We start from the raw sequence: 15524 nt of genomic DNA on the forward strand, positions 1-15524 counted from the left end.
GGTGTGCCTTGGACAGTGGGGTACAAAGAACGAGAATGCATATGACACAAGGTCCTATACGTCCAGGAAATTAAAAGTGAGTGACCCTCCAGAGGAAACATGCTGTCTTACCAGCAAGCACTTGGGAATACATGCAAGTTATGACAAGGGAAGGTAAAAAAAAATGTCCATCTGGAATCCAGAAGCCATTATATTGAGGGTGGAATAAAAAGTAGTGTAGCTGAAATCAAGACAGTACAAGAACCAAATGCTTAGCTTCCAAAAACATTCAATCTCAGTTGGTAGAAGTGCAGATCAACTCAAATGAGTGAGGATAGCAGGAGAAAGGTACAATAAAAACTGGGAACACAGGCAGATGAGTAGCAAATTATAGGGTCCTGGTTGCAAGGCTACAGAAGACTAGTAAGAGGACGGTACACCAATGTATAAGAGAGACAAAGAACACAAAGTAAACAAGCAAGCCTCCATCAAAGCAAGCCTCTATCAATGCAAGTAAAATGTAGAAGGTGAGACAGAAGTGAGACTGCAGAGAGGAGTAATACAAGTAACAACTGTTGGAAATACCCCACTCCCACACCGGAAAGGGTGGTGGTAACGGGGTCTTTCCAGGACACACTGTGGTAGCTTGGCTCGAGTGGTCAGGAATCAGGCACCGTGCTAAGCATACGTCATACCCATACAATAACCATGCGTGCATCCGTTCCAAAAACGACTCTACACCGTAAAAATTATGAAAATATCTCTGTTTATCTTCTTTTTCTCTTAGTTGCTGATTAAATAAATAATAACACAATCACAATATACAAGGCTTTCTAAATAGTGCAGGTCAAATAAATACTGTCTTAATGATTCAATAGATAGGGGTGATCATAAATAATAAAGGCATAAATATAAGTGCATTACATACAGGCAATTAAATATTCTGAGGCAATAAATACTGCAAACCAATAAATATTGTGCGACAATAAATACTGTGGAACAATAAATACAGTGAAGCAATAAATAGGTTAAATACAATAAATACAGTGCTCTCAATAAATAATTAAAAGCTGACAGTGACACTTATAGAATCAGATCACGTTTGGATTTCTATGGGCTGATTTGGCCCAGGCACAGCTTGTGGTTAGGTGGATGGCTTGAGGGTGTCTACTCCCTGGCTTGGACAAGGCTGAGGCCTAAACTGAGGTAGATCAAGGGGGGGATTCTAGAGACCTGGCTCTCTCACTCTACACCACCCCTCTGAATTAGTCTCAGCTCACCCCTAGCACAATCCAGCTGGTTCCAGCACCTCTCTAACCCCTATGGTAGTCTCTCAGGATTCCACAGGGCCTTAGGCGCCCTCTATTCCACTTACTGCCCTTTTTCTGAAGCTCCGACGCCGCTGGAGTCGTGTCGACGCCGTGAGGCGGTTCCGGTTCGATGTCGGCGGCCTCGGCACAATGTCAGTTCTTGACGACGCCGGTAGGCGGTTCCGGATCGATGTCGGCGGCCTCAGCTCGATCTCGACCTCCGATTCGATGACGTCGGGCAGTCTTGGCTCGATGTCGACTTCAGGCGGCTCCGGTCCGATGGCGACCTCAGGTTCGATGACGTCGGCCGGCCTTGGCTCGATGTCGACTTCCGGCGGCTCCGGAGTGCGATCCCCACTCCCGACCTCCGGTGCTCCTCTCCTCAGGTTCCGGCGACTCCGGAGTGCGACCTCACTCCCGACCTCCGGTGCTCCTCTCCTCAGGTTCCGGCGACTCCGGAGTGCGATCTCCACTCCCGACCTCCGGCACGCTTCACCTCGGTCTCCGGCGACTCCGGAGGGCGGACTTCACTCCCCCGTCGACGCCGCTCACTCGACCTCGGGTGACTTCCTCCTCGACCTCTGGTACTCTCTACGACCTCCGTCGGCGCCCTCTCCCGACCACTGGCGGCTCCGGGTACGACGTCTGCTTTTCCAGTCAGCGCCGCTTCTCCACCTCGGGCTCCAGGTCTCCAGGCTACTCGACGTCGGTCTCCAGGAAAACCAATAATCAGGTCAGGACTTTGCTGTTCTTTGCTTCTAAGGCCTGTTCCTGCTGTCCAGGTCCTTAAGAGGGTTTTTCTTGCTTCTTCCCACACAGGGCTTCAGGCTGGGCTCAGTCAGTAGGGACTAGTATCAAGGGTAGGTTTATGGACCCCACTCCAGGCACAAGTTTCCACCCCTGCTGCCTCACTCCTTCCTCCTTCAGGTTTCTGCTGCTCACTCCTCACCAGTCAGGTGCCAACTGCCAGCTCCAACTGCCAACTCTCTGTCTTAGCTTCCCAACATTCTAAACCGCCTCCAACTGTCACAGGGCTCCAGAATGTTGCAGAAGGTTCTAGTAGGTTCCAGTGGGTGCTGGTGATGTCACAGGTGGCCACCATTTTGTGCTCCAGGCCCTCAGACAGAAGTTCCAGGGGTAGATAAAATGGCTCCCTGAATCTGCAGCAACACTAAAAAAATCTGGTGGTTCCCAAAAAGGAAAAATACCAACAGGGTTTGAGGCAAAAGTGGGACAAAATAAATAATGATGAGGAGGGACCACCCAAAGGGCTGACAGGTCTAACAACAACAAAATGACTAAGGGGTTAAAGGAAGAGATTAAGGGAGAAGTACTATGGAGAGATGATGACAGTGAGGGTGACTGGCTGGTGGGTAAAGGGACCTGAAGCATAAGGAGCCCGGAAAGAACAGAGAACAAACACTGGAATCAGCCAGAACTAATGTGAAAAGAGATTTACAAGGTTAGGAAACAAAATAAAGTTGACCTTATTCACAAAGGTAAACTTACACTTTTGGTACAAGTTTACTATTTTTTTGCAATTCACAAACTACTAGTGTAGATCTACGTGTGGTATCTTTTAGACTGCAGAGACTGTCCTATCTTTTTATGTGCAGAGTTCTACACAGTCGTAAAGATACTACATGTAAAACTACATTTGTAGTTTGCGAATAGCAAAAAAAAGCAAACTTGCAGAAAAAGTGTAAATTTAATTCTGTGAATAAGGCGCAGACTAAGCAGAAAATAGCTAAAGTGCACTGTATGCTGTGCCCCAACCCAGTATATTCTACAGTGCAGGCTGCCTCTGCCTGCAGTGGAGGAAGGAGGAGAAAGGAGGGATAAGCAGGTAGTGCGGGAAGGAGGCAGTGTCTGCGCTGCAGCACTTCTGGAGCTGCCTGCGGTGAGTGTCCTGAGCTACCTCCGCAATGCTGTCCTGTTTACCACTACGACAGTGGCACTCTTGGCGTGGAACTGTCAGGGGCTGCCCACCCTGCCCTTTCTGCGGCGCGGGCTCCTGCCATGACCACTGTAAACATGCACACTCCGAAACCGTACAAAAATGGCTGTGTCTGAGCTGCAGACGCCCTGCTGAGGAAGGGGGGAAAAGGAAAGCAGAGGAAGCGTAGTGGTCATGAAGCGGACACGGTGAGGGAAACAACCTAACGTGACTGTGGCCACACCGTATAAAACGTAGCATCTATGAAAGGTCACAGCGCTAAGCCATGCAAAAAGTGCAGGAACACAAAGGGAACAAGGACAAACAAGCAGCAATGGGTGGCTGGTGGTGGGGGAGATGTCACAGATGGGTGCGTAAACTGAACACTCACCAATATGAGCATTAATCAAAGCAATTAAAAACGAGTTCTCCCAACCTACACATGAGCAATAACAGTGTAACAAAACAGTACTTGGCCGGTGTTCCTTTCAACAAAAACGGAAATGACATTATTATTATTATTATTATTATTACAGATTTATAAAGCGCGTGGCTGCCCTAAGGCTTCCCAGCACTAAGAGGTCATATAACTGATAGGGGTTATCCGGGCCTTAGAGGTATTGCTTAAACAACCAGGTCTTAATCGCTTTGCGGAACTGTAATTCTTTATCCATCAACTTATATTCCAGTGGTAAAGAATTCCAAAGTTTAGGAGGGAGGTGGGAAAAGGATCTTCCTCCCCATCTCTCTTGACCTTTGTTGATTTTAGAAGTTCCTCCATGCTTGATCGCAGCCGCCTGTTTGGAATGTAATGGGATACTAGCCTCTCGAAGTTTTTGGGACCTCTATTATGACAAGATCTGTGGGTGATGACCAGTATTTTGAATTTTATTCTGGCTTCTACCGGGAGCCAATGAAGTCCAAATAGGTACTTTTTCATTGGATCCCGTGCAGGGATATTGCACAGCAGCCTTGCAGCCGCATTCTGAACCACCTGCAGTCTGTGAGTTACAAATTTAGGTGCCCCCAGGAACAATGAGTTACCATAATCTAACCACGAGGTGACTAGAGAATGGACCACTGTCTTCCTAAGCTGTGTAGGAATCCTGTCTAGAATTTTCCTAAGACTTCTAAGAAGTCCAAAACAGGTCACTGTAGCCTGTGTCACCATAGAGAAACCCGTTTCTAACCAAAATCCTAGATTTTTTTATTTTTCTGTAGGGGTAGGTGGGTTGCGTAGACAAACAGGCCAGCCTATGGTGGGCCTGGGTATTGCTTTACTTCCGAGAAATAGTAACTCAGTTTTGTCCCCATTTAATCTTAGACAACTTGTTGTAATCCACTCTTTGACTCTTATCAAGCAGGAACATAATCTCTCACCATCCCTGCTATTTTTTGGGTCCAAGGAGATGACCAACTGAGTGTCGTCGGTATAGGATGTAATAGATATATCAAACTCCAGCACAATTTTAGCCAGTGGCTCCATGTACACATTAAAAAGTGTTGGTCTCAATGAGGAGCCCTGTGGGACCCCACACCTCAGTGACCTGGTTTTAGAGAGGATAGTATTATCGCTGCCCAAACCAGTTACGTGGTAGAAATAAAGTGCCACACTTCAGTGAGCCAAAGGTTAGCAGCAGGCAGGAGCTAAGTCCTATACTAAATACTACAAGTCTTGCAGACAGCGCATGTGCGCTGCCTAGGCTTGACCCAAAAAAATGAATTGCCTAAAATGTGCAAGCAAGGGGTGGGCCACGCAATTACACTTTAGAAATATGTTGTCATTGTGCCAGGTGGCCTTGCAAGATAAGCTTGAGCTACAGAGTTTAGCAGACCAGCAAATACAGAGATGTTATTAAACTGCATCAAAACGTTGCATTTCATTTTCATGTGCCAAGCAAAAATAATATCTGTTTACCAACATGGTGTGATCTCACACACCACCAGTTTTAAATGTGGGAGTGACACCTAAGAACTTATTACTACAAGTTTACACCAGAACTCAATTAGTGTCATTGAAGAAAATGAAGAGTGGCTGCCTTTTTCTTTCAATTGAAAATGACATGAAATGATGCAGGAGAATGAAATGACATGGAAATGAAGTGATACACTTTCCTGTATGTTCCTTTACGTTTACCCTATGGTATAGTGATATTTAAAGATACAAGTAGTAAACTGGAGTTTGCGTCAAGGTATTTAAGCAGAATATATAGTTCTCTTTGCTTGCATGTTTCCATTTTCGAAATTTAACTGTATAGTCTAATGTATTTTTTTAATCAATATTTTACAGAGTCTTGATTTCAGTTTAGAGGAACCAATAAACTTGGCAGACCTGGCCACGGCCTTGGACAAGGAGATGGCAGTAACCCAAAGCAGAGTCCATCATGCTGGGCTGGCTTCATATCGGCAAGAACTGCAGCATCTACGGTAACAGCTTCCCTTTTAGATATTTGGCCCTTCCGATGGACACTCACTGTTTGAATTTTATTATATCCAGAAATTTGTTGATAATTGTTTTGTGCGTGCCCTTAGGCTTCCAACCTACCCATTTTCAAAATACTACCGCAGAGAAAGATTGGACAGGGTCCTCAGTCATTACTGTCAGCCGAGGATTCTTACATGGGAAAAAACACATCCCCTTGTGTGCAGTGAATAATATCCTTCACCTGGCAAATGAATTGTTGGCCCATTGCCTCATTTTATTAACATATGGAGAGTACCATCTTGGGATAGTGTCAGGTGCATAGCTACCAGTGGTGCAGCCGCTGCAATGCACCGGGGCCCAGAGGTAGGAGGGGGCCCAACTTCCGCCCCTTGAGCCTTGAGAGGGCACCTAAATAACCATGTTGGAATTCCAAAGGTCAACGAGCATTAAAGATGACTTTACATTGTATTTTTGTCTTGTCACTGTTGCTGTGCGTTCGAGGACAGAGGCCAAATGTCATTCTAGTCTTCAGACAAATTACAGCTTATTTTTTTAACTTGGAAACTGGCGTTTACTTTTCTTTAGCTTACCGGAAAGTGTGAGGATTGGGAAAGTGAACTATGTGATCATTTTGCTGGTATGAAAGGAAAGGGTGTAGGATGTTTTCTTCTAACACAACACAATTTAAATACCTGCAATTAAACTGTACAAAGAATTTAAAATAAAAAACATGAAAGCACATATGATGCACAACACTTCCTTGTTATAACCAGAAGTCTGATTAGTTATCCTTCTGAAACCTATATAAATCAGCCAGAATGCTGGAAAACCATATGTTGCTCCACAGAGTGAGAAATTAAGAGGGGGAATTTGAGTAGCTGTTATACACAGTGCTGTAGTAGAGATGAGCTAGCCAACAAATTACCAGGGGGAGCCGAGTTAAGGATCTGTCTTGGTTCTAAGTGCCCAGGGACGAGCGGAGCCATGGGAACATTTGCCATGGAAATTGGACAACAAATATTATGTAACAATAGGAACCAGTGACTTCAAAATTCAAAAAAGTATATTTCAGATCGGATTACATCACGGCATTGAGAGGTGTTTATTAAAAGTGATTAAACATGAACTTAGAAACATTCATGCCGCCACCCGGCAACAATACCATTACTGAACAAAAAGGCAAGTCAGTTGTCAGGTGCACCTTATATAGGGGCTATATTCTTATTTTACACAGATCAACATTCTAGTCCGTTTACTCAAAGACAAGAGATTTTTATTCAGCACACTGCACATATTTCAAGGTTTTCTCATAATGCAGCAATGACAAAATAGGACGCATGATAAAATAAAATAATTGGCCAGGATCCCACAATTTGGTCAATTGGCAAAGCCAGGTGTGATCCCAGGTTTTTTATCTCAAATGTGTAATTCAGCCATTAGGTTGGTATCCCTTTCTCACTCCAGCCACAAGAAAGCTCAGATAATTTGGCAGATATTGCTTAATAGATCCTAGAGGTGAAGCTGAGCCTAGCATCGGGCTTGAGGCTTCAGTTACTCACCCGCCTCTATACTTTGCTCTGAGTATTCAGTGCTTACAATAAGCTCAAATTCTGCTGCCAGTGTGATACCTGTTTTGTATGTGAGTATAAATGTATAGAGCACAGGTAGCAGAAAGACAGGGAGTCCTTAGCTTGCACTGCTGATGACGATCTTGTAGCTGTGCTTCGTGTAAAGGGAACTGACACTGCTGCCAAATGCTGTGCATTGTGGGTGTGTTTACACACAGCCTTGGACTGCTGTTGCAGATGCTGTCCTTGTTCATCGCATAACGTAGGTCTTCTACTACTCTGGCCTTGAGAGATCTCCATTGGCTGCCTATTAAGGAAAGGGTCTGCTTTAAATCGCTCTGCATGGTATACAGAGCAGTACATGATTTGGGCCCAGTCCCACTGCAGGAGAAGTTTACTTGGTATAATCCTAAGAGGCACCTCCGCTCCTCCAGCGCAAACCTGATGACGACTGCCAGAGTTAAGCGCTTTAGGATGGGGGGGGGGGCTTTTAGTGTGGCTGCCGCACATCTATGGAACGAGCTACCCCTGAGCATCAGACAAGCCAACTCCCTGACTGAGTTCAGAAAGAGTCTGAAAACCTGGCTGTAGGGTGGCAGTATGCGCTATATAAGAACCTATTACAATTACATATGATCAAAGCTTCTGTTGTTTCTGACCATATTGATGTGTGTTCCGTGTTTGTGAGGAAAGCGTGTATTCCTGATTGATTCTGTTTGTCTTTTGTGTGTAGAAATGTTGCTATGTGTGTGAGTCAAGCTTGCACTCATATGTCCCAGTGCTGTTGCATGCACTTGTACAAAATCTGAAATGCTGCATGTTGGGCCTAAGGGAGGCGTTCCTGTGCCACATTTGTTCAATGTCTTTGTAGGAAGCTTGCAATGGTTGGCCCTGCAACACACTTGTTCTGTGTCTTTGAAGTAAGCTTGTTCTAGCCCTTAGAAGCTCACTTGTTCGATTTCTTTGAAGGTGAATGCACTGGCCTTGCTACAGTGCCACATTCATTCCCTATCTTTGAAGGAAGCTTGCACCGTCTGACTTTTCAGCACCACACATGTTCCATGTCTTTAAGGAAAGATTGTGGTGCTCTTGACCAGTGTGGTATGTGGTGTGCATGTGAGCCAAGGACTCCCTGTCTTTGCTCCCTGTGCTCTATTTATTTCTGTGTTTTTAGGTCTGACCAAAAGACGGTTTTAGCTTTTTCACCAGGCTTAAGTTTTCTCTAAATCAATACATATTTTTGCTTAGAGAAAATAGGCTTTAGTGAAGCCCACTTCAGTTATTTATCAGACACAAATTACATTTACCTATTTTGTCAGTCCTCCAGAACAACATGCATACAATTTGGCAGTAGTTCAGCTCTCTTCAGCCATTAGCTGTGTTGCCAATGTTTGGCTCTGCCTAGTAGACAACCACTGGTCTTTAAGATATCAGGTATTCTGATTAACAGTATTTTGCCTGCTTAGTCTGTGTTACTCTGCATCCAGAGAAGTGTGACCTCAGGAGATATTTCCTTTAGTTCATCCACCAGCAGCTCACCTGCAAATGCAGACTGGTGCTAATTGAGTAATGAGAGTACCAGCAGCCCTGCTGCCATTGATGTTTAACTTCTTATGCAGACTGCCAAGCATCACTGCTGCAAGCTTCAAAACCATGCCACTCTCTTGAAACGTTATTCTGCATACTCTGTCATTTTTTACTATTCCAAGATGACAGATGAGTGTGAAGATTTACATTTTATTTTTTCATTGAAGCACGTACCCTCCACATTTAGTTGACATATTTTGTCTTTTGTTTTTGTTTCTTTTTTGTTTTATTATTAATTTTAGCATACAAAGAAAATCACCTTCTTGTTTTTAAAAGGCATGTGTGACCATTTTTGTATACCAAGACTCTTCCCGCAAAAGTCCACAAATATCAGACTCCCATAGTCTGCAATAGTTGTCCAAGTGTGGCTGATAGAAGATTGGAAAAGCTCAGTAGATGTTCAGGCTTGAGTGTTGCTTACTTCAAAAGCTTTGAATAACACTACTGGATTGATGCACCTGATACTCAACCTGTGTCTCATTTGCCATCATTTGTCCAGACTCTGCTCCTTCCTAGTGACCGGTGTACCTGTGCGTGAACAGCATCATTCTGTGAGGACAGAACAGCACTATGTTTTGTGAGTGCATTGCGAGGGATGTGCCTGTGTGAATGTAGGATTAACTTTGTCTTTTGTGAAGGCAAGGTACGTAGTCTACAGGTTCACAGTTGTGCATGTGTGAGTGCAGAGTAAGGCATATGCCTGTGCGAGTGCAGAGGGAGGGCTGTGCCTATGTGAGGGCATCAGTGTGAGTGTGTGGTCCCTGTATGTTATGTCTTTGTCTGCATGCACTTTACAATGGCCACACCTATTGGCAATGCTTTTTAGGGTTATAGCTTTGACTCGCATAAATTTAGTGCTGGAAGTGAAAATACAATAATGTGTGCATGAGAATGGTAGTGAGTTTTGATATGGCAGATGCAGACTCTGTCAAAGGAGGTTGAGAAATGTTGGGGCCAGCTGACAGACTGAGATGTCAACCTAATGAGGGGACCCAGTTACTTTGTTTGCACTAGGGCCCATGGCAACCTAGCTACCCCATTGGCCAATATTATACAGTTAAAGAATCCATGAAGCTTGAGCAATTATAAATCAACAAATCTGCACAACTCCAAAACACTACATCATTAATCACAAACCTGGATACGATTTGCATCCTGGAAGACCCCACATTAAATAATCTCTTCCACCTTCACCCCACCCGTAAGTTGTTTCCAGATTCTCCTATAATGGATGTTCTACATTGATGGGAGACCACATTTGGTTTCCTCATTTTGAATGAGGAGGATTTGTGAAGGAATCGGTTTGTGAACACGCTGAATGTTGCATTGCTGCAGAGCACAAATGTAGACCCATCGTTAACAACTGATAGTTGCTCCTCCTGGATTTTTGCTTTCTCCTCTTCTGTCCATCTCTGATTCCTTTCTTAAGTAATTTTTTCCCTCGCCACTCCAGTCTTACTCTAGGAGTTCAGCTCTTGTTAAATGTAATGCATTTGTTTTTAACTAAATAAGTTTGTATTGCAATATTGGCAACATAGTGCCCTATAAATAAAAGAAATGTTTCCAGTCTTGCGTTATTACTTCAGACACAGATGTCTGCTCATCATAACTTCCAATTTTTTATTGGCAGAGTACAAGTGGAGCAAGTGTCACGGGAGAAAGAGAAAGTGAGAAAGGACTTTGAAAGAGCAGAGATGCGTAACCGGCAGCTCACCAGCGAGGTGGACGACCATCATAGTGTCATGGAATTCATCAATCAGAGCAAGATAAGGTAAATACAGCAGTGGCACAGCTGCTTAGATCCGACCCTCCAGCTCCGCCCCTGTGTCTCATGCAGATGCTAGAACTTATGGGACTTTGTGTTACTTTCAGTTCACATCTCTTTATTTACGTTGTTGAACAGAACGCTCAGAAACCTAAAATTTAGAAAAATGCCCAAAAAACGTGTATAGAAAACACTACACTTCTTGTGAACTGCAATTGCTTTATTATGTTACAATTGATTGGTTTATCTTTTTCTGTTACTTACCCAATAATACACTGGAAATAGAGGGAGAAGAGATGAATGGTGACAGTATAATGCAAATCACTTCTCTTTGAAAAGTCTGCTTTGTGCTTCCTCGCTGCCTCACCTTAATCACTTACTTTTTTTTTTTTTATTTATTTTATTTTCAGTTCATGGTATACAAATAGTTTTATACAAAATAATATATGCGAAAATCAATAGGTAAGTTTATCAGTATAAGATTTAACAGATTAAAGTATCAGCAAATATATATATTTTAACGAAAAGTCATGCCATTGAGCCAGAATTAAAAAAAAAAAAAAAAAAAAAAAAAAGGAGTAGATTTCTCAATCTCTCATATAATCAATTACTAGCCCCCAGATTTCCTTGCCAAGCTTTTGTTTGGTCAAACCCTTCACAGCATATAAGTTGTATTCTAAATAAAAAATATTAAAGAACCTTGCCCGCCATTGTTCAAATGTTGGTGCCTCTTTTTGAAGCCACATAGACGCAATACATAACCTGGTAATAGCAGTGATTAAAAAGATTGAGTACCGCATTTTATATCGGGGATGTGTAGGCATAACTTCTGTGTCCATCCCTAGTAGCATATCTATCACAGATAATTTTATAGTTACTCCTGATATTTCCAATAAAAACTTTTTAATATGAGAGAAGAAAGTGTCTAATTCGCTGCAGGTGTAAAAGATGTGCACAATATCGGCAGCTTCACTACCACACCGAAAACATTTTGCATCATTTGAGCTTCCCCATTTGGCAATTCTAGCAGGTGTATAGTAAAGATTGAACATTGTTTTATAATATTGTGTTTTAAGATTAGCTGACACAAAGACCTTTGTGGCCACGTTGATATATTCTTCAAGATTAGTGCCTCTTCTCCCTAGCCTAATATCCCAGAGCAAATTATGTTTGGTCAGATCATCCGTTTGTGTCTGTTGAAGAATATTATATAATGTCCCTATGCGTACCTGCTGTTTTATCCCTTCTACTAAGGGATTAGATTGAATTATCCCTCCCCTTTTAAATAAGAAGTCCCGTAATTGCAAATATTTGAAAAAGTCGTTCCTGGGTATATCATATTTCCCGGAGAGATCGGTAAATGATGACATAACCCCATCCAAGTAGAGATCCCCAATGCAAGTTATGCCAAGTTCCCTCCACTTCTTGGCAATCGTGTCCCAAAAGACAGACGGAAGTAGTAGAGACGCAGTTGTGGGTGTATAATACGATATTTTTGTGATCTTATAGCGTTTCCTTATATTTCTCCATATTTTAAATGCTGCAATTAAGATTTTGAATTTTGTACGCTTGTAATAGTTAAATTCAAGAGATATAAATAAACGTTTATTGGCATCAGTGCCGAGAAGAATTTGAAATATTGATGGATATTCCGCAGTATTTGCCACCTCTTCCCCTGATAATAAAATACGCATATGCTGGAGCATACAGGCGTAATAATAAAGTGTGAAATCAGGGACTGCCCATCCTCCTCTTTCTCGAGGTAGAGTCATATAACACATAGCTCTTCGGGCTTTCCCTTGTGTCCATAGAAATCTGGCGCATATTGACTGTAATTTTTGAAGTTGTGTAGAAGTGATCTCGAGCGGGACAGATCGAAAAAAATAAAGAACTTTTGGTAAAATCACCATTTTTAAGACATTACAACGACCAACTAAAGAAAGATGAAGACACTCACACCGATCTAATTGTGTTTTGGTCGCCCTCTCGATACCAACCCAATTAGACTCAACCATTGATTTTAAGCAAGTGCGAAGCTTAATCCCCAGGTATGTTACTTCGGTCATAATTCTTGGGTCATTGGTAGTTGGTTGATTTAAACACAAAATTTGTGTTTTGGCTGTGTTCAGCTTGTAACCAGACGCAGTACCATAGTTATTGGCAAGTTCTTCAATTACCCGAACTGCAGCCATAGGGTTAGATGTAACGACCGCTATGTCATCGGCATAGGCGAGCACGCGGCATGATTCCAGTCCGCAAACCAAGGAGTCTATTCTTGAGGAATATTCAAGCATATTTAAAAATGTGTCGATATATAGAGAAAATAATAAAGGTGAACATGGACAGCCCTGTCGAGTACCCCTAGAAATCAAGATCGGCGCCGATTCGTTCCCCGCGATGCAAATCTTTGCCGTTGGGGCTTGATACAGTACACGAATGGCCTTAATAAAATCCGGGTTTAAGCCCACCTGAGAGAGAGCGGCCCAGAGAAAGTCCCATGCCACCCGGTCAAAAGCTTTCTCTGCGTCGAGAAGGATGAGTCCGAATTTGGCGTGTTTTACATTAGCCCAGTCGATCATTGTTAAAACACGATTAATGTGGTCAGTGGTTCCGCGCCCAGGGATAAATCCGTGTTGTCTGGGAGATACCAAAGATGCTATGACCTTCGCAAGTCTGTCGGCCAGTATTTTGGCATATACTTTACCATCAACATTGACCAATGATATGGGTCGATAGGAGCCAGGAAGGGTTGGGGGTTTATCTTTTTCCTGAAAATAATTATATTAGCTTCCCTCCAAGAGGGCGGAGGGGCACCTTTTTGTGCTTGAAGTATGGTGGCGAGCAATTCATCTTTAATTTCGGTTAAAAATATCTTGTAAAATTCTAAGGGTATTTTGTCTGGCCCTGCAGCTTTACCCGAGGCTAAATTGTTAACCGCCCCTTCTAGCTTATCAAGATTAATAGGGGTATCTATAGTAGCAGCAGAGGTAGGGTCTAGTTTTGCTATGATGTTGTCTCGTAAAAGCCGTTCCCCATTAAGTATGTCGGGGTCTTCCCCAGTATAGAGTTTAGTGTAATAGTCATGAAATACTTCAAGGATCTCTTTTGATGTTTCCCTGATAATGCCCTGTGCATCTATTATTGAGTCTATGCGTTGCGCCCTCTCCTTAATTCGAAGTCTCTGAGCAAGGCAGTGTCCTACCTTTTCACCGTATTCATAACTGATTGCACGTTTAAGTTTATGTTTAATTGCTATATCCTCGCTCCATTGGAGATTAATTTTTGCCTTACATCTAGCGACCTCTGTCTGCAAAGGATCAATCAATGAGCCCTGGCTTATACCCTGTGTTAAGTTTACCTCAGCGTTCACCAAGTTAGTGTACAATAAGTGCATAGCTTGTCTTATCTCTTTTTGTCTATATAACCCAAAACTAAGGGTCTCGCCTCGTATCCCGGCTTTAAATGAATCCCAAACTATCCCACAAGGGGCAGAGTTATGGTTAATAGTCAAGAATTGTTTTATCCACTCCCTCATATGGCTTACATATTTTTCTTCCGTCAATATTTTACGATCAAAGGTGAAGGACCTGGGTTTAACATCAGATCTAGGGACGGAAATATTCAGAGTTAAAGGTCCGTGATCTGAGGTAATTCTCGGTGAGATCCCAATTGATGCTCGATTTACCAGCTCGGGGGAGAGGATAAAATAATCTAATCTAGCCAGCTTGCGATGTGGGTGAGAATAAAATGTGCCCCCTGGTTCTGACCCACGTAACGCTCCCCAGGCATCAACCAAGCCGTGATCCAACATCAGATTAGACAAGGCCTTAAATACTTTAGGTTTCCTGCCATTATATTGTATACCGCCCACACATAGGCCTTGTGATTCTGTGTGAATGTTGAGGTCTCCGCAGATAATCAAGGGGGTGGGCCAGAGAGCTAATTCTATATTTAGTGTGTCAAGTATCTCATCCTCGTCAAAGTTAGAGCCGTAGATTGAACATACGGTGCATATCTGGGCATTAATTATTACTGCTGTAATAGCCCATCTGCCATATTTATCTGCCATGGTTCTACCAGTGCCGTGTATAGTAGAATTGGCTAAAATTGCTACTCCCCTATTCGTTGTTGATTGTTGTGTACATACTAAAATGGAATATCCAATCTCCGTTATCAAGTGCTTCCGCTCCCAAGGAATATGTGTTTCTTGTATACAAAGGAGGTCAGGGTGTAGCATCTTTACTTCAGTTGCAACACGCTGACGTTTGTCACGATTATTAAGGCCACATACATTGAAAGAACAAATGCGTAAGCCAATCATTCCCCGTCTAGTTGCTGTAGCAGCCATGTCCATTCCAATGTTGCAAAAACTTTAATTTTAATAAATCAGATTGGTTTGCCATATGTCTCGTTCTTACCCTCATAAACATCATTAGATTATTTACAAATTGTTTCTCGCCATTCCAGCCATGAACTTTTTTATATCGTTTCACCCCCCTCCACCTCCCACCCACGTCCCCACCCAAAGTGCCACCCCTCCCTTGCAAGGCTTCCGCCGAAGCCCTGCCCCTCCCCCCCACCCTCCCACCCTCCCTCCCCAAAAACAGGGCTATGGGACACAAAGTCCCGGCGATGGAGTTGAGATCCAGCTTCCTCGACCAGCCCCCGGTCAGGCAAACATATAATAGCTACTTATAAGAAGAAAAAAAAACAAAAATTGAGGCAGATAAGATTTCCGCTGTACATAATCACCCTCTTTTCTTTTGATAATAAAGGTGGCTAAGTCAGCAATTAACAATCTCTACTTAAGTGAATGTAGGTATGCTTTCGCTGCAACCTCTGAAGTAAAGTATCGTACTTGGTCTTTGTTAATCACTTTCAGTTTTGCGGGGTTTAATAAAAATGCCTGTATGCTTTTGTTCCTAAATGGAGTGATAAGCTGGCGCAGCTGCCA

General features: G+C 43.1%; 1 protein-coding gene across 4 annotated transcripts in view; it reads left to right on the top strand.

The window, feature by feature from the left end:
- The window catches only part of NINL (ninein like), a 441695-nt gene that overhangs the window by 233704 nt on the left and 192467 nt on the right, over positions 1-15524 (top strand). For all 4 annotated transcript variants that reach the window (XM_085612328.1, XM_085612329.1, XM_085612330.1 and 1 more), the window contains exons 9-10: positions 5516-5652; positions 10436-10576. In XM_085612328.1, the coding sequence (XP_085468454.1) occupies positions 5516-5652; positions 10436-10576 (278 nt within the window). The remainder of the gene's footprint in view (positions 1-5515; positions 5653-10435; positions 10577-15524) is intronic.

This window comes from Triturus cristatus, chromosome 6 (genome assembly GCF_964204655.1).
Source record: "Triturus cristatus chromosome 6, aTriCri1.1, whole genome shotgun sequence".
Classification (NCBI taxonomy): domain Eukaryota; kingdom Metazoa; phylum Chordata; class Amphibia; order Caudata; family Salamandridae; genus Triturus; species Triturus cristatus.